This window comes from Oncorhynchus keta, chromosome 19, assembly GCF_023373465.1.
Source record: "Oncorhynchus keta strain PuntledgeMale-10-30-2019 chromosome 19, Oket_V2, whole genome shotgun sequence".
Taxonomy (NCBI): domain Eukaryota; kingdom Metazoa; phylum Chordata; class Actinopteri; order Salmoniformes; family Salmonidae; genus Oncorhynchus; species Oncorhynchus keta.
In genome coordinates this window covers 2,354,895-2,374,839 of record NC_068439.1, presented here as the reverse complement: position 1 = coordinate 2,374,839, position 19,945 = coordinate 2,354,895, and the positions used below count along the sequence as shown (strand labels likewise).

Below are 19,945 nucleotides of genomic sequence, written 5' to 3'. Positions count from 1 at the left end.
CACTCAGGAAGGAGAAGCGTTCTGTCTCCTAGAGATGAACGTACTTTGGTGCGAAAAGTGCAAATCAATCCCAGAACAACAGCAAAGGACCTTGTGAAGTTGCTGGAGAAAACCGGTACAAAAGTATCTATATCCACAGTAAAACAAGTCATATATCGACATAACCTGAAAGGCCGCTCAGCAAGGAAGAAGCCACTGCTCCAAAACCGCCATAAAAAAGCCAGACTACGGTTTGCAACTGCACATGGGGACAAAGATCGTACTTTTTGGAGAAATGCCCTCTGGTCTGATTAAACAAAAATAGAACTGTTTGGCCATAATGACCATCGTTACGTTTGGAGGAAAAAGGGGGGCTTGCAAGCCGAAGAACACAATCCCAACCGTGACGGGGTGGCAGCATCATGTTGTGGGGGTGCTTTACTGCAGGAGGGACTGGTGCACTTCACAAAATAGATGGCATCCTGAGGGAGGAAAATGATGCGGATGTATTGAAACAACATCTCAAGACATCAGTCAGGAAGTTAAAACTTGGTCACAAATGGGTCTTCCAAATGGACAATGACCCCAAGCATACTTCCCAAGTTGTGGTCAAATGGCTTAAGGACAACAAAGTCAGGGTATTGGAGTGGCCATCACAAAGCGCTGACCTCAATCCTACAGAGAATGTGTGGGCAGAACTGAAAAAGCATGTGCGGGCAAGGAGGCCTACAAACCTGACTCAGTTACAACAGCTTTGTCAGGAGGAATGGGCCAAAATTCACCCAACTTATTGTGGGAAGCTTGTGGAAGGCTACCTGAAATGTTTGACCCAAGTTAAACAATTTAAAGGCAATCCTACCAAATACTAATTGAGTGTATGTAAACTTCTGACCCACTGGGAATGTGATGAAAGAAATAAAAGCTGAAATAAATCATTCTCTCTACTATTATTCTGACATTTCACATTCTTAAAATAAAGTGCTGATGCTAACCGACCTAAGACAGGGAATTTGTCCTAGGATTAAATGTCAGGAATTGTGAAAACTGAGTTTAAATGTATTTGGCTAAGGTGTATGGTAACTTCCGACTTCATCTGTACATAGGTATTCCAACAATTTGGCTATGATTTGTATAGCAAAAACACTATATCATTATTTGAAGTTCGATTTTTTTGCTTGTTTGTAAGTGAAATATTTACCTCTTGATATGTAGGGTAGACCTGGCATTGATGGAAAGAGAGGTCTGGCTGGAAAAGATGTGAGCATTTTTGTCTCTTTGTCAAATAATATTGTATTTTTTAAAATGTTCCTGCTCTGTTCCAGCATTTTAATGAGATCACTTAAAAAATACCCACAAATACCCCAAAATGAAGTTTTCCTAATTATTCTCTTGAGACAGGGAGAGCAAGGACAAAGAGGAGATGATGGCAAAAAGGTATGATTTGGAGCAAGTCTGGCTATTCCCTAAACGCACCAACACAATAAACCATATTTGTGATTTTGCGTCTCTAACCCTAGGGTGATACAGGTGAATCGGGGACTGAGGTAAGTTATTTTATTTTAATAAGGCAGTATTAATTATCATCAAATTATTAACATGATAATTAAGCCCAATTGTTAATTTCTCCTATCTCCCCCCAGGGTAAAAAAGGGGAATTGGGTGCTCCGGGCCCACCTGGTACCCATGTTCTGGTTACTCAACAAGAGGTAAGTACATCTCCACATTCTCTACAAACTGGTGCACCATGTAAGAACAATCTTCCACATTATCCATGATAACCCGTCTGTCTATTGCAGGGTTCTCCAATAGGCATCCTACGTGGTTTTATTTGACCCCACCAAGTAAAAATATGATTAAAAAAACTATATATATACCAGTCAAATGTTTGGACACACCTACTCATTCAAGGGTTTTTCTTTCTTTTTACTGTTTTCTACATTGTAGAATAATAGTGAAGACATCAAAACTATGAAACAACACACATGGAATCATGTAGTAACCAAAAAAGTGATAAACAAGTCAAAATATATTTTAGATTTGAGATTCTTCAAAGTAATCACCTTTTGCCTTGATGACAGGTTTGCACACTGTTGGCATTCTCTCAAACAGCTTCACCTTGAATGCTTTTCCAACAGTCTTGAAGGAGTTCCCACATATGCTGAGCAATTGTTGGCTGCTTTATCTTCACGCTGTGGTCCAACTCATCACAAACCATCTCAACTGGGTTGAGTTTGGGTGATTGTGGAGGCCAGGTCATCTGATGCAGCACTCCATCACTCTCCTTCTTGGTCAAATAGCCCTTATACAGAGGTGTGTTGGCTCATTGTCCTGTTGACAAACAAATTATAGTCCCACTAAGTGCAAACCAGATGGGATGGCGTATCGCTGCAGAATGCTGTGGTAGCCATGCTGGTTAAGTGTGCCTTGAATTCTAAATCACAGACAGTGTCACCAGCAATGCACCTCCACACCATCACACCTCCTCCTCTATGCTTCACGGTGGGAACTACACATGCGGAGATCATCCGTTCACCTACTCTGCGTCTCATAAAGACACGGTTGGAACCAAAAATCTAAGATTTGGACTCATCACACCAAAGGACAGATTTCCACCGGTCTAATGTCCATTGCTCATGTTTCTTGGCCCAAGCAAATCTCTTCTTCTTATTGGTGTCCTTTCGTAGTGGTTTATTTGCAGCAATTCGACCATGATGGCCTGATTCACACAGTCTCCTCTGAACAGTTGATGTTGAGATGTGTCTGTTACTTGAACTCTGTGAAGCATTTATTTGGGCTGGTAACTCTAATGAACTTATCCTCTGCAGCAGAAGGAACTCTGGGTCTTCCTTTCCTGTGGCGGTTGTCATTACGTGGCCATTTCTTGGTGTAGATCATGGCTTTCCCCTCTCTCTCACTCTCTCCTACACCCAGGTTCTGTTATCTTAGGCCATAAATTCATGGCAGAGACTCTCTCCCCCTGGTCATGCAGAGAGAGAGACCACAGAGTGATCAAAGGATTTCACTTGGCTGAACTCCTAAATCCCCAAAATGGGGGAATGAAATTATATGTCCACTAGTAAGAATGTGGGAAGGGTCCGTGGACACTCTTGCGACTAGCAATCCCGTATCCGGGAGCGTAATCATAGCCTCAAGCGCATTACCATAACGCAACTTTTCCTATTCATGAAAATCGCAAATGAAATGAAATAAATATATTCAAACACAAGCTTAGCCTTTTGCTAACAACACTGTCATCTCAGATTTTCAAAATATGCGTTACAGCCAACGCTTGACAAGCATTTGTGTAAGTTTATCATGGCATAATGCTATGCTAGGCTCTGCTGGCAGCAGGCAACATTTAAGGATACTTAAATTCACACAGGACACCAGATAAGACAGGAGCATTACACCAGATATAACAGACTGACCCTTGCCCCCCGGCACATAGACTATTGCAGCATAGATACAGTCAGACTGCCTCTGGCTGTATTGCAGCATAGATACAGTCAGACTGCCTCTGGCTGTATTGCAGCATAGATACAGTCAGACTGCCTCTGGCTGTATTGCAGCATAGATACAGTCAGACTGCCTCTGACTGTATTGTTGATGAATGTTCCCAGGGTGCCACCCTTGAAGAGATGAGACAAGCATTCCCTTTGCCAATGGGACCTCCTGGGGCTAAAGTAAGCACAATGTTCATACTCTGCATGGTTCTATCTATAATTGAATCTAATGGGCATAGTCAGCTGCAGCATCTACACCCAACAACTGCCTGGCAAGATGTGTATACTGTATATGTTGTATTATTGTTGATTGATTGATTGATTGATTGATTGACATGGATGGATTGGTGGGTTGTGATGTTCATTGATGGGTGGATTGGTGGATTGATAGATTGGTGGGTGGATGGATGGGTGGGTGGGTGGGTGGGCGGGTAGGTTGGTGGATGAATTGATGGGTGGATGGATGGATTGGTGGATGGGTGGGTGGGTGAATGATGGGTGGGTGGGTAGGTGGGTGGTGGGTGGGTGGGTGGGTGGGTGGGTGGGTGGGTGGGTGGGTGGGTGGGTGGGTGTGGGTGGGTGGGGATGGATGGATTGGTGGGCTGGTGGTGGATGGATGGATGGATGGATAGGTGGATGGGTGGATGGTGAATTTGAGGTTGGATGGATTGGTGGGTTGGTAGCTGGATGGTGGATTGGTGGATGGATGGATGGATGGATGGATGGATGGATGGATGGATGGTGTTGATGGATGGATGGATGGTGGGTTGGTGGATGGATGGATGAATGGTGGGATTGGTGGTTGGTGGATGGATGAATGGTTGGTGGATTGGTTGGATGGATGGATGGATTGGTGGGATGGTGGATGGATGGATTGGATGGATGGATGGATGGATGGATGGATGGTGGGTTGGTGGATGGATGGATGGATGAATGAATGGTGGGTTGGTGGATGGATGGATGGATGGATGGATGGTGGGTTGGTGGATTGGTGGATGGATGAATGGTGGATGGATTGGTGGGTTTTTGGATGGATGGTGTATTGATTGATTGATTACATGATCCTATATAGGACATGTGATTTATATGAGTTGATATGATCCAAAAGTTACTAGCAGGGCTTAGCTTTAGACTTGTATGTAGAATGTGCTTGATATCATGCATTCTGAATGCATGTTTCCCTCTCTGCTCCTCTGTCTCTGTGTTTAGGGTCCACCAGGGATGAAGGTACCTCACTTTACTTTATTGATGATTGAAGATATAACTGATGTGGAATTGTAATGTCTACTTTATATGTTCAGGGAGAGCAAAGAGAGAGCGGATTGAAAGGGAAGAAAGTAATGTGTTCTCAGTAAAAAAATAATGATTTATTCGTGCTTATTCATGAAATGTATTATAAAGTGTTACCAAATATTGTTTGACACATCCAGTCAGTGAAATAAAATCAGTGAGGAATTTGAAAAGGACATTGTTTTGTCCTGACATGCTCCTATTCCTCAGGGTGACGCTGGTCTTCCAGGGAAAGCAGCTGACATGAAGGTAGACATCTCAGAACTAACTAATTATCGCCACATACATTTCATGGAAAACAACAAATCTTGGAAAAAAATGTTTTATTTTCTCCTTCCCAGAACATTGAAGTAATGTTTGAAGACTATGGCATAAGGGTAAGCTCTTGACTCCGAATCCCAAACAGTTTTGTAGTTCAACGTTTTTCATTTCACTGCCCAAGGCAGCTGTCTCATTAAGAAAGACTCTGTTTCCCAGCTGCCCTTGCTGAAGGCACTGATTGACAGGCTGCTGCAGGACGGCATGGAGGAGCTTCTGCAGGAGCTAACCACCTCTAGGAGAGTCAATGAGAAGGAGAAACATGGCTCCAACATTATCACTGACTACACAGTATGTACCCAGTCCATGCATATCTCTTCAACCCAAATCACACCAGGGGACATACCTGGTCATTTAGTGGGTTATTCCTGGGAGAAGTTCAATAAGGAGAATTGGAATGTCAATTATCTTTCTGAATTGACTGAATTGCAATGTAATTTACCATAACCCTGGTGACAAGCCTAGTATCAGAACTCTTAGATAGTGCTGGACTCATGAGTGTGTTAGTACTGGACTCATGAGTGTGTTAGTGTTGGACTCATGAGTGTGTTAGTGTTGGACTCATGAGTGTGTTAGTGCTGGACTCATGAGTGTGTTAGTGTTGGACTCATGAGTGTGTTAGTGTTGGACTCATGAGTGTGTTAGTGTTGCACTCATAAGAGTGTTAGTTCTGGACTCATGAGTGTGTTAGTGCTGGACTCATGAGTGTGTTAGTGCTGGACTCATGAGTGTGTTAGTGTTGGACTCATGAGTGTGTTAGTGCTGGACTCATGAGTGTGTGTTTTGAACAGAGTAAAGTAAAGTATGAGATCTCCAAGGAGCCTCTGACAGAGATGGACACCATAGAGGAGGCAGTTGACTCTGACCTAGACAGACAGCTACCAGAACCTAACTCTGTGAGTATCCACTCCAAACATGCTACATGACATAGGGACGCTTTCCCTCACACATATTAAGTCTAACCCGAACACAAAAAAAGCTAGTTCTATGGAGATTCTCATATGAGTATTGTTTTTAGTCCACGACTAGTCTTTATCTGTATCCCAGAAATCAACCCATATTATAAAGCCCAGTCTATTTATGTATCCGAACAGATACACTGTTGTACAACAGTATGTAGTTATTCATCCAGGTCTCTATCTCATGAAGGATGCTTTGAATGAAACGGTGGAGGGCCCCACATTCTGGAACCTCACCCCTCTTCATGGTCTTAATGGCCTCCAAGACGTGGGGAGGATAGAGAGCACCTCTAAGGGGATAGAGGGGACACTGACAGTGGACGAGGACTTCAGTGAAGCTCCCTCGCCCAAGTTGCCTTTATCAAACTCAACATTTAACAACACAACGTCTGAAGAGGTAAGGGGTACCTCTTCTACTCAAACCCCACAGCCAAACACTGGCTCTACTCAAAACCACAACCAAACAGTGGCTGTCAAATGAACTTTTAAAGGTGAACTATGAATAGTACAAGGTGTGTGTGTGTGTGTGTGTATGTGTGTTTTAGAGGGTCTCTGAGGTACCAGGGGCAATAGTAGAAACTGTTCACCTCAGTGAGGAAGACTCCTTGAAGAAGAAGAAGAGTCGAGAACGGAAGGTGATGTCACTACAAATAGATCTTTTTGTTTTACATCTGATAAACACAACCTTGTTGGGTTCAAATCCATATCAAAATTTGAGAAAAGTGTGTAATTTGGACATAAATTATGCAATTAAATGTAAGTTGTTCACAACCTATTTGTATTCATGACTATACAAGCAAATGTTATATTTAAATAGGTTTAAATAGATACTGTAAAAGAAAACATGTAAACTTTCCCTTTAACATTTTCTTAAATTGACATATTTTTTTTGCGATAATTTTCTCTCCCATGAATCAGCCCATGACACAGATATAAATATCTTTGACCATAACTACCACAGCATGTTAGATGTGTATTTCCTATAAAGCATTACAACTTTTAACTGTGAAATTCTGAACCAGGGCAAGGGACAGAAAGGACGACATAAGAGGCAAAGACAACGCCTGGTAAACGCCCAAACTAAAGATGTAGTCAAAATAACCATATAAATGCCCAAACTAAACATGTCTAACATTTATGTTATCACCGTCTGTTGCTAAGCATGTCACCCTCACCTGTTTTAACCTCAACTCCTTCAAATGACAGTGAGAAAATAATTACTATCATTTCTTTCTAAGCAAACATAACATTTATCGAATTCTAAACCTAAATTAAAACTAAGCTTATTCAACTGTACTTGCTGTGCCTAACTTGACCAATAAAAGGTATTAAATCATCATAACATACATTTTAAAATGACTAAAAGCATGATTTTTTTCTCCTAACTTGCTTTTTTATTTTGTCCTTATTGTTTAGTACTTGTAAGTCATGTCCTGTACTCTCTCTTTGCTGCTTTGGGTCAAATACATGTTTATGATAGACATGTTTGTCTCCTCTTGATCCCATTTACACATGGGACTCACCTTTTTCTCTCCTCTCTGAAGACGAGTACAGAGGAGGAAGAGGAAGCGGAGGAGGAGGAATTATACGACAGGGATGAGTACAGTTATGAATATGAGGTGAGTAACTGTCAAGTGAGATGTAAATTAACATTCCTAATTATTTGATTGGTACATACTATTAATCCTAACTACAGTATTAAATCATTATTTTGTGACGTTTGTAAAGGTGTTTTAGAGTGGAATGTTTTTCATAGTTATTCTTAATTTTTGTTGAAGGATTCCACAGATGATCCCTTACTGTCAATGGAAAAGCAAGGGGAGTTTGAAACCACAACAGAAAGCACACTACATGGAATGAGCAAAGAGGTGAACACTTTTCCTTTGCCACTGTATCTCTAGATATAGAAAAATGATAGTAAAGACAACGGATAGTAAAACATGTCATTTTGACCTTTGAACCAGGAAATGTACATACGGCATTCTATCCAGTAGTGGTCATTACTGATTATATGTCCATGTTTCTTAGAGTGGCCTGACAACTTTAGGTCCATATCCATCCCAGTCACCGGGACACAGTGAAAAGGTATGAAACTGGAGCTCTTTTCCTGAGATACTTTGTAAAGTGCAAACTGTGTCAAGCAGAGCCAGCTCCATGGACAGCTCTGAGTTGAGTGGTAGAAGACTATGTGACGTGTGTGTGTGTGTTTGCTGTATTATATATTGTTCTTGAAACATACTACACTTTGTTCCAAAGCAGGGGGAATTCATCACACCTATCCTACCCAGCACAACGGAGGAAACAGAGAAGGTAAGTCTGTGACTGACTGCAAGATTTTACCTGATGCTTTACTAACCATGACCCTGAAGGATATGAGGTGTAAATGGACACAACTAGACTTCTATTCAACTTTACTAACCATGATCCTGAGGGATATGAGGTGTAAATGGACACAACTAGCCTTCTATTCATCTTTACTAACCATGATCCTGAGGGATATGAGGTGTAAATGGACACAACTATGAGGTGTTGGACACAACTAGACTTCTATTCAACTTTACTAACCATTCTATTCAGACTTCTATTCGTCTTTACTAACCATAATCCTGAGGGATGAGGTGTAAATGGACACAACTAGACTTTACTAACCATGATCCTGAGGGATATGAGGTGTAAATGGACACAACTAGCCTGAGGGATATGAGGTGTAAATTAGCCTTCTATTCATCTTTACTAACCATGATCCTGAGGGATATGAGGTGTAAATGGACAAAACTAGCCTTCTATTCATCTTTACTAACCATCCTGAGGGATATGAGGTGTAAATGGACACAACTAGACTTCTATTCATCTTTACTAACCATGATCCTGAGGGATATGAGGTGTAAATGGACAAAACTAGCCTTCTATTCATCTTTACTAACCATCCTGAGGGATATGAGGTGTAAATGGACAACTAAATCCATAATCCTGGGATATGAGGTGTAAATGGACACAACTATTATCTTTACTAACCATGATCCTGAGGGATATGAGGTGTAAATAAATGGACTGAGGGATATGAGGTGTAAATGGACACAACTAGCCTTCTATTCGTCTTTACTAACCATGATCCTGAGGGATATGAGGTGTAAATGGACACAACTAGCCTTCTATTCATCTTTACTAACCATGATCCTGAGGGATATGAGGTGTAAATGGTAGTAAAATGAGGGGAGGTGTAAATGGACACAACTAACTTCTATTCATCATCTTTACTAACCATGATCCTGAGGGATATGAGGTGTAAATGGACAAACTAGGACTAACATGACTGAGGGATATGAGGTGTAAATGGACACAACTAGACTTCTATTCAACTTTACTAACCATGATCCTGAGGGATATGAGGTGTAAATGGACACAACTAGCCTTCTATTCATCTTTACTAACCATGATCCTGAGGGATATGAGGTGTAAATGGACACAACTAGACTTCTATTCGTCTTTACTAACCATATCCTGAGGGATATGAGGTGTAAATGGACACAACTGATCCTGAGGGATATGAGGTGTAAATGGACACAACTAGCCTTCTATTCATCTTTACTAACCATGATCCTGAGGGATATGAGGTGTAAATGGACACAACTAGCCTATTTCTATGTAAATCACTTCTATTTTACTAACCATGATCCTGAGGGATGTAAATGGACACAACTAGCCTTCTATTTGGGGATATGAGGGTGTAAATGGACACAACTAGCCTTCTATTCATCTTTACTAACCATGATCCTGAGGGATATGAGGTGTAAATGGACACAACTAGACTTCTATTCGTCTTTACTAAATCTATTCATCTTTACTAACCATGATCCTGAGGGATATGAGGTGTAAATGGATAGCCTTCTATTCATCTTTACTAACCATGATCCTGAGGGATATGAGGTGTAAATGGACACAACTAGCCTTCTATCTTTACTAACCATGATCCTGAGGGATATGGGGGTGTAAATGGACACAACTAGCCTTCTATTCATCTTTACTAACCATAGCCTTCTATTCCTCTTTACTAACCATGATCCTGAGGGATATGGGGTGTAAATGGACACAACTAGCCTTCTATTCATCTTTACTAACCATGATCCTGAGGGATATGAGGTGTAAATGGACACAACTAGCCTTCTATTCATCTTTACTAACCATGATCCTGAGGGATATGAGGTGTAAATGGATACTTACCATAATCCTGGGGATATGATATGGAGGTGTAAATGGACACAACTAGCCTTCTATTCATCTTTACTAACCATGATCCTGAGGGATATGAGGTGTAAATGGACACAACTAGCCTTCTATTCATCTTTACTAACCATGATCCTGAGGGATATGGGGTGTAAATCCTAGAGGGATAACCATGATCCTGAGGATATGAGGTGTAAATGGACAACTAGCCTTCTAACTAGCCTGATCCTGAGGATATTGTAAATGGACACAACTATCTTTATTCATCTAACCATGATCCTGAGGGATATGAGGTAAATAGCCTTCTACAACTGGACTATTCGTCTTTACTAACCATGATCCTGAGGGATATGAGGTGTAAATGGACACAACTAGCCTTCTATTTGTCTTTACTAACCATGATCCTGAGGGATATGAGGTGTGGACAAATGACTTCTATTCATCTTTACTAACCATGACAGGTGTAAATGGACATTTGTCAACTAGCCTTCTATTCGTCTTTACTAACCATGATCCTGAGGGATATGAGGTGTAAATGGACACAACTAGCCTTCTATTCATCTTTACTAACCATGATCCTGAGGGATATGAGGTGTAAATGGACACAACTAGCCTTCTATTCATCTTTACTAACCATGATCCTGAGGGATATGAGGTGTAAATGGACACAACTAGCCTTCTATTCATCTTTACTAACCATGATCCTGAGGGATATGAGGTGTAAATGGACACAACTAGCCTTCTATTCGTCTTTACTAACCATGATCCTGAGGGATATGAGGTGTAAATGGACACAACTAACCATTCATCTTTACTAACCATGATCCTGAGGGATATGATAAATGGACACAACTAGCCTATTTCTTTATTAACCATGATCTTTGGACACAACTAACTTCATTGATCCTGAGGGATATGGGTGTAAATGGACACAACTAGCCTTCTATTCGTCTTTACTAACCATGATCCTGAGGGATATGAGGTGTAAATGGACACAACTAGCCTTCTATTCATCTTTACTAACCATGATCCTGAGGGGATAAATGGATTTGTCTTTACTAACAATCCTGAGGGATATGAGGTGTAAATGGACACAACCTTCTATTCATCTTTACTAACCATGATCCTGAGGGATATGAGGTGTAAATGGACACAACTAGACACAACTAGATCCTGAGGGATATGAGGTGTAAATGGACACAACTATTCGTCTTTACTAATGGTGTTGCAGTTCATGTATGCCTCCGTTGGACTGTGGGTGTATGAATGTGATGCAAAGTGCTTTGATCCAATGATTATCATTGGCATTCCAATACAAAGGTTGTAGGTAATTGATATAATTTATATGTTCTAACTTATCTTCTTTATGTGTTTCTTGGTTGATTAGAATTCCCAAAAGAAAGCCCTGCCCAGTGTTCAATAACATGAATACATAGTCCGATTGTGTCGTAATAATGATTGGCCAACCATCGTAGTGATCTGAGCACTTGTCATCACTGCGTACTAACCATGATTGAGATCTTTTGTCTGTCTATCAACTGTGAACATTTCACCAGTGCAAAATGTACCACAATTCCAATTTTAAACATGAATTATTAGGCCTAAATGTGAAAAAAAAGATTTAATGTCTTAAATAAACTAAATATATATTTGACTTAAAGATTTAACACAAATGGGCCAACTTACAATGGAAGACATACATACTGTATTCCAGCATGCATTGGTGCATGACCTCTGAACTTTGCCTGAATGGTAATGTCAAGAGCTGCAACCAAAATGAACTTTTCCAATAACATTTGTAGCTCACTGGGCAGCCCGTTATCCACACCAATACTTTGAGTCTTATAGCAGTGCCCTGATTGTGTTATGGTAGTGATCAGCATAGTGTGGGAACCCTCCTAATTCAAACTCTACAAACTCAAATGATTACGGAGTTAAAAGAAGGTACCTGAAACTCAATTACTCTGATGCAATACATGTATTAATGAATCCATCACACACATTCATGAGGAGGGTGTGTTGTTGACCTTGCACGTGTACATCTCTAGAGACAAAATGAGGAAGTCATACAGTTGATTTGGGTCCCCACCCACTTCCCTGAAAATAATGAATTATTAGGAATTGATTAGTTTATCATTATATGCCAGTTATATACCTGTTATTAATTGTGGTTTGTGTATCGAACTCCGATGACTGTCTCACTCACCAGTAATGCTGTCATTATTTTGTGACGTTTGTAAAAGTGTTTTAGAGTGGAATGTTTTTCATAGTTATTCTTAATTTTTGTTGAAGGATTCCACAGATGATCCCTTACTGTCAATGGAAAAGCAAGGGGAGTTTGAAACCACAACAGAAAGCACACTACATGGAATGAGCAAAGAGGTGAACACTTTTCCTTTGCCACTGTATCTCTAGATATAGAAAAATGATAGTAAAGACAACGGATAGTAAAACATGTCATTTTGACCTTTGAACCAGGAAATGTACATACAGCATTCTGTCCAGTAGTGGTCATTACTGATTATACAGTGGGGCAAAAAAGTATTTAGTCAGCCACCAATTGTGCGAGTTCTCCCACTTAAAAACATGAGAGAGGCCTGTAATTTTCATCATAGGTACACTTCAACTATGACAGACAAAATGAGAAATAAAATCCAGAAAATCATATTATAGGATTTTTTATGAATTTATTTGCAAATTATGGTGGAAAATAAGTATTTGGTCACCTACAAACAAGCAAGATTTCTGGCTCTCACAGACCTGTAACTTCTTCTTTATGAGGCTCCTCTGTCCTCCACTCGTTACCTGTATTAATGGCACCTGTTTGAACTTGTTATCAGTATAAAAGACACCTGTCCACAACCTCAAACAGTCACACTCCAAACTCCACTATGGCCAACACCAAAGAGCTGTCAAAGGACACCAGAAACGAAATTGTAGACCTGCACCAGGCTGGGAAGACTGAATCTGCAATAGCTAAGCAGCTTGGTTTGAAGAAATCAACTGTGGGATGGGTGTAAATGGACTTATTAGGAAATGGAAGACATACAAGACCACTGATAATCTCCTCGATCTGGGGCTCCACGCAAGATCTCACCCCATGGGGTCAAAATGATCACAAGAACGTTGAGCAAAAATCCCAGAACCACACGGGGGGACCTAGTGAATGACCTGCAGAGAGCTGGGACCAAAGTAACAAAGCCTGCCATCAGTAACACACTACACCGCCAGGGACTCAAATCCTGCAGTGCCAGACGTGTCCCCCTGCTTAAGCCAGTACATGTCCAGGCCCATCTGAAGTTTGCTAGAGAGCATTTGGATGATCCAGAATAAGATTGGGAGAATGTCATATGGTCAGATGAAACCAAAATATAACTTTTTGGTAAAAACTCAACTCGTCGTGTTTGGAGGACAAAGAATGCTGAGTTGCATCCAAAGAACACCATACCTACTGTGAAGCATGGGGGTGGAAACATCATGCTTTGGGGCTGTTTTTCTGCAAAGGGACCAGGACGACTGATATGGGGTGTAAATGGACACAACTTCTATTCGTCTTTACTCCTGTAAAGGAAAGAATGAATGGGGCCATGTATCGTGAGATTTTGAGTGAAAACCTCCTTCCATCAGCAAGGGAATTGAAGATGAAACGTGGCTGGGTCTTTCAGCATGACAATGATCCGAAACACACCACCCGGGCAACGAAGGAGTGGCTTCGTAAGAAGCATTTCAAGGTCCCAGAGTGGCCTAGCCAGTCTCCAGATCTCAACACCATAGAAAATCTTTGGAGAGAGTTGAAAGTCTGTATTGCCCAGCAACAGCCCCAAAACATCACTGCTCTAGAGGAGATCTGCATGGAGGAATGGGACAAAATACCAGCAACAGTATGTGAAGACTTACAGAAAACGTTTGACCTCTGTCATTGCCAACAAAGGGTATATAACAAAGTATTGAGATAAACTTTTGTTATTGACCAAATACTTATTTTCCACCATAATTTGGCAAATAAATTCATTAAAAATCCTACAATGTGATTTTCTGGATTCCTTTTTCTCATTATGTCTTCCATGGAATGAGCCACTTTTCCTTTGCCACATCTCTGTTAGTTGAAGTGAACCTATGATGAAAATTACAGGCCTCTCATCTTTTAAGTGGGAGAACGTGCACAATTGGTGGCTGACTAAATACTTTTTTGCCCCACTGTATGTCCATGTTTCTTAGAGTGGCCTGACAACTTTAGGTCCATATCCATCCCAGTCACCGGGACACAGTGAAAAGGTATGAAACTGGAGCTCTTTTCCTGAGATACTTTGTAAAGTGCGAACTGTGTCAAGCAGAGCCAGCTCCATGGACAGCTCTGAGTTGAGTGGTAGAAGACTATGTGACGTGTGTGTGTGTGTTTGCTGTATTATATATTGTTCTTGAAACATACTACACTTTGTTCCAAAGCAGGGGAATTCATCACACCTATCCTTCCCAGCACAACGGAGGAAACAGAGAAGGTAAGTCCATGACTGACTGCAAGATTCTACCTGATTCATCGCTAACCATGATTACTAACCATGATCCTGAGGGATATGAGGTGTAAATGGACACAACTAGACTTCTATTCATCTTTACTAACCATGATCCTGAGGGATATGAGGTGTAAATGGACACAACTAGCCTTCTATTCATCTTTACTAACCATGATCCTGAGGGATATGAGGTGTAAATGGACACAACTAGACTTCTATTAATCTTTACTAACCATGATCCTGAGGGATATGAGGTGTAAATGGACACAACTATTCAACTTTACTAACCATGATCCTGAGGGATATGAGGTGTAAATCTAGACTTCTATTCAATGATTTACTAACCATGATCCTGTAAATGGGATGAGGTCCTGGGAGGTGTAAATGGACACAACTAGACTTCTATTCAACTTTACTAACCATGATCCTGAGGGATATGAGGTGTAAATGGACACAACTAGCCTTCTATTCAACTTTACTAACCATGATCCTGAGGGATATGAGGTGTAAATGGACACAACTAGCTTCTTCTATTCATGATCCTGAGGGATATGAGGTGTAAATGGACACAACTAGCCTTCTATCTGAGGGATATGAGGTGTAAATGGACACAACTAACTTCCTTTACTAACCATGATCCTGAGGGATATGAGGTGTAAATGGACACAACTAGCCTTCTATTCGTCTTTACTAACCATGATCCTGAGGGATATGAGGTGTAAATGGACACAACTAGCCTTCTATTCGTCTTTACTAAACATGATCCTGAGGGATATGAGGTGTAAATGGACACAACTAGCCTTCTATTCATCTTTACTAACCATGATCCTGAGGGATATGGGGTGTAAATGGACACAACTAGCCTTCTATTCGTCTTTACTAACCATGATCCTGAGGGATATGAGGTGTAAATGGACACAACTAGCCTTCTATTCGTCTTTACTAATGGTGTTGCAGTTCATGTATGCCTCCGTTGGACTGTGGGTGTATGAATGTGATGCAAAGTGCTTTGATCCAATGATTATCATTGGCATTCCAATACAAAGGTTGTAGGTAATTGATATCATTTATATGTTCTAACTTATCTTCTTTATGTGTTTCTTGGTTGATTAGAATTCCCAAAAGAAAGCCCTGCCCAGTGTTCAATAACATGAATACATAGTCCGATTGTGTCGTAATAATGATTGGCCAACCATCGTAGTGATCTGAGCACTTGTCATCACTGTGTACGTTGAGATCTTTCGTCTGACTAACAACTGCGAACATTTCACCAGTGCAAAAGGTACCACAATTACAAATGTAATTTTAAACAATAAATATTAGTCCATCGTTATAATAAAAGTATATAAAGACATTTGATTAAAAGATTGGACACAACTGGGCCAACTTGCAATGAAAGACATCCATATACCAGCATGCATTGAGCATGACCTCTGAACTTTGCCTGAATGGGAATGTCAAGAGCTGCAAACAAAATATGAACTCTTCATGAGTGAATTTATACACTTACTGATTAAAACATTTTTTTCTGTTTTTTTTGTTTACTTTTTTATTTTTAACACAGGACCTTTCCTCAATCCAGAAAGATTGAGACTGTAGATTTGTAAGCACGGAGTGTTTGTATAAACTGTGAAGTGAAGTGTATCGCTGGTGAGGAGCAGTCTACCCTTAACCTGACCAGCATAACATGAGGAGGGACTTCGCTTCGTCGCGCAATGATGATGCAATTTGTCCAATGTCACTCGTCCAATTCCACTTCTATGACCAGAATCGTGTTATATACTTAATTCAAATACCTAAAAGATGAACAATACATAGGTAAAGCTCAGTTAAATCAAGACAGTGTATTATATAACGATTATTGGACTAATACATTCTTCCATCAGATGTCAGTGTTATTTTAGCATTGACTTTGCAGAAACTCATTTATTTATTAAAGAAGTTGAAAACGTTACATTGGACCTAAGCTGTAGTATCTCTCTGTCGCTTCAGTATTACAACAGTTTTTACCTCCTCGTCATTTCTTCAACCATATTCTAATGTTTTCAGTGTATCGCTGCTTATCAATTCCTCAACCAAATGTTATTTATTGAAAACATGGAAATAGATTGTATTTTGTTCCTTTTCTGTATTAGTTACTACTTTTTCAATTAAATGTGTTTCCATCATATTCTTCAGAATATATAGTATTGAAACCTGTTTACACTGGTGAAATGTTGGCAGTCTAAAGTTTTCTATTTGTATTTAACCTCTCTGTGTGCATCTAAGTAAATGTTCAAATGATCAGAAGTCTTTGTGTCTTCTTTCATCTAACATTAGAGCCTGTAATCCATTTCTGATACATCACAATCTGAAGGGACATATACACTTGATCCAGGGCTGCGTACGGACGCACGCACACACTCACACACTCACACACACACACACACACTCTCACACACACACACACACTCACACTCACACACACACACACACTCACGCACACACTCACACACTCTCACACTCACACACACACTCACGCACTCTCACACTCACACACACACTCACACACTCACACTCTCACACTCACACTCACACGCACTCATGAGTGGGACACTACGGCTGTAGGCCAAGCACCATGGGAACTCCCCACAGTGGTAATGGCACATCAATGACTTATAATCAATGACTCATGAAGTGGTTTTGGGAATTGGCAGGCGGGACCATCTCATGTCCGGGTCAGAGTAAGGAAGAGCGCTCCCTGGCCAGATTACATGGTAAGTACACTGAAAAAAATATGGATTACCATTAAAATACAATGTAAGAGTACATCATTTTTAGAAAACAATGGCATTTGCCAGAAATATTTGAGTCTTTGCTGTTTCAGGCATACATGCCAGGAACTGCCGGAGGAAGGAATCGATACCATGACAGACAAAAAGTAAACAGATTTATTTACTAGGGATATTTTTCTATTACACTGATATCAACTACTCATAGGTTGTTATCAAATCAACAGTTAGCATGGAGGGAATAGCACAGGGAATGGTTCAGAAAAGTTATACATGGTCAAATCAACAGTTAGCATGGAGGGAATAGCACAGGGAAGGCTTCAGAGAAGTTATGACATGGTCAAATCAAACAGTTAGCATGGAGGGAATAGCACAGGGAAGGGTTCAGAGAAGGTATTACATGGTCAAATCAACAGTTAGCATGGAGGGAATAGCACAGGGAAGGGTTCAGAGAAGGTATTACATGGTCAAATCAAACAGTTAGCATGGAGGGAATAGCACAGGGAAGGGTTCAGAGAAGGTATTACATGGTCAAATCAACAGTTAGCATGGAGGGAATAGCACAGGGAAGGGTTCAGAGAAGGTATTACATGGTCAAATCAACAGTTAGCATGGAGGGAATAGCACAGGGAAGGGTTCAGAGAAGGTATTACATGGTCAAATCAACAGTTAGCATGGAGGGAATAGCACAGGGAAGGGTTCAGAAGGTATTACATGGTCAAATCAACAGTTAGCATGGAGGGAATAGCACAGGGAAGGGTTCAGAGAAGGTATTACATGGTCAAATCAACAGTTAGCATGGAGGGAATAGCACAGGGAAGGGTTCAGAGAAGGTATTACATGGTCAAATCAAACAGCGTGTGAACATTCCCTCTTTCTGTTTTTGAAGTCACAGTCGGGAGCAAGAGGTCCCAAGAAATCACATGTGAGTGTTGCTCAGCCAAAACATATCGCCCAACGGAAGGATTGCCCAACGGAAGGACCGTAGTTATGATGCACTTTGAACATCAAAATAAATCCATATTAATTAATCACTATTTAAGTGTAATGAATTGAGCAATCTATCAGTAAACCAATCAATTTTCCATTGGTGGTTCCAGAGACAGAAACAAGAAAACAGAGACCCTCAGCCTGACCCTGAATCCTATACAGAGACGGAGGTCGACTATGAAACAGAAAGAGACTGGGAGACACCAACAGAGATGGAGGGAGAGAGAGAAGAACCCATAGCAGCAGGGGAAGAGGAAGAGACACCATGGGAAAGACATAGAGAGATGGAGATGGTAGAAAAGAAAGGAAAAGAGACGGAAGGAGAGATATACCATGATGCAGAAAGAGAGGGAGAGGAGGAGAGAAGTGGCGACTCTGAGTGGGACACGGAGGAAGACAGTGAATACGAGAGGGAGAGAGAGAGGGAAAGGATCGAGATGGAGAGAGAGAGGATGGAGCTTGAAAAAGAGAGGGAAGCAGAGCTGGAGTTGCAGAGGGAGAAACTAGAGAGGGAGAACATGGAAAAGGAGAGAGACCTGCAAATGGAGAGGGAGAGTGAACTAGAGAGAACAGAGATGGAGGGAGGCAGAGACCTGGACAGGGAGAGAGAGGAGTGGGAGAGACGGAGGCAGGAGATGGAAAGAGAGAGCGGAAGACAAGGAGAGTACGAGGAGGAAGGAGGAGTAAGACCCTATCCAGGGCCAGAATATGACTATTTGAAGGTAAACACTCACACGTCCCCCAATCAAAGTGCTGTGAAGATGACATGATAAAAGCGCCTTTCCTGTTACCGTCATCTATCACGCATTTCTATCAGGTTCCTTTTTGTGTTCCTTTTGAGTGGTTCCTTCTGTTGTCTAAAGGGCGCTCCGGGTGAAAATGGACTTCCAGGACCAAAGGTGACTACCAATCATTTTCAAATACAACAGTGTCTTCAAATGGAGTGAAAGAACAAGATGTCCTGAATCTGCCCCCATATCTCTACAGTACCACGTTGCAATAAGGAATCCTTTATACATAGTTTGATGTATTGTTAATGTGTTGATCAGTGATATCCTGTGCATGGCAGACAGTTCACACCACCAACATGACGAGAACTACATGTTTTATAGTCTATAGCTCTCTTAGAAATGAAGGCAAACCTTTAATAAAGGGTACCTTAATGTAATGTCAACCCAATCTGTCCTTACGCCCGTACACAGTGTCAATGTCACCAGGTCACAACATCAAACGTATCCTTGCTCCCCTCCTACCCACATCTCATTATCAGTGTCTCACACACACACACACACACACCTATTTACCTACCCACATCTTCCCCTATAAGTTTGTCCATGTCTCTCTGCTCTCCTGTCAGTCAAACCAGCGGAGCTCAGAATGTTGGTCTTTGATGTCCC

At 41.0% G+C, this 19,945-nt stretch overlaps 1 protein-coding gene across 1 annotated transcript; it reads left to right on the top strand.

The window, feature by feature from the left end:
• The first annotated feature begins 1,197 nt into the window (after positions 1-1,197).
• Positions 1,198-19,549, top strand: LOC127909111 (zinc finger CCCH domain-containing protein 13-like). Its single transcript, XM_052469105.1, has 22 exons — positions 1,198-1,236; positions 1,378-1,413; positions 1,497-1,523; positions 1,620-1,685; positions 3,600-3,662; positions 4,692-4,709; positions 4,983-5,021; positions 5,114-5,149; positions 5,250-5,381; positions 5,882-5,986; positions 6,240-6,446; positions 6,595-6,684; positions 7,072-7,116; positions 7,594-7,668; positions 7,828-7,917; positions 8,078-8,134; positions 8,306-8,359; positions 17,484-17,543; positions 17,654-17,707; positions 18,448-18,483; positions 18,659-19,270; positions 19,412-19,549. Exons 5-22 carry the CDS (start codon positions 3,618-3,620, stop codon positions 19,493-19,495), a joined length of 1,839 nt encoding a protein of 612 aa, XP_052325065.1. The 5' UTR covers positions 1,198-1,236; positions 1,378-1,413; positions 1,497-1,523; positions 1,620-1,685; positions 3,600-3,617; the 3' UTR covers positions 19,496-19,549.
• The last annotated feature ends 396 nt before the right edge of the window (positions 19,550-19,945 follow it).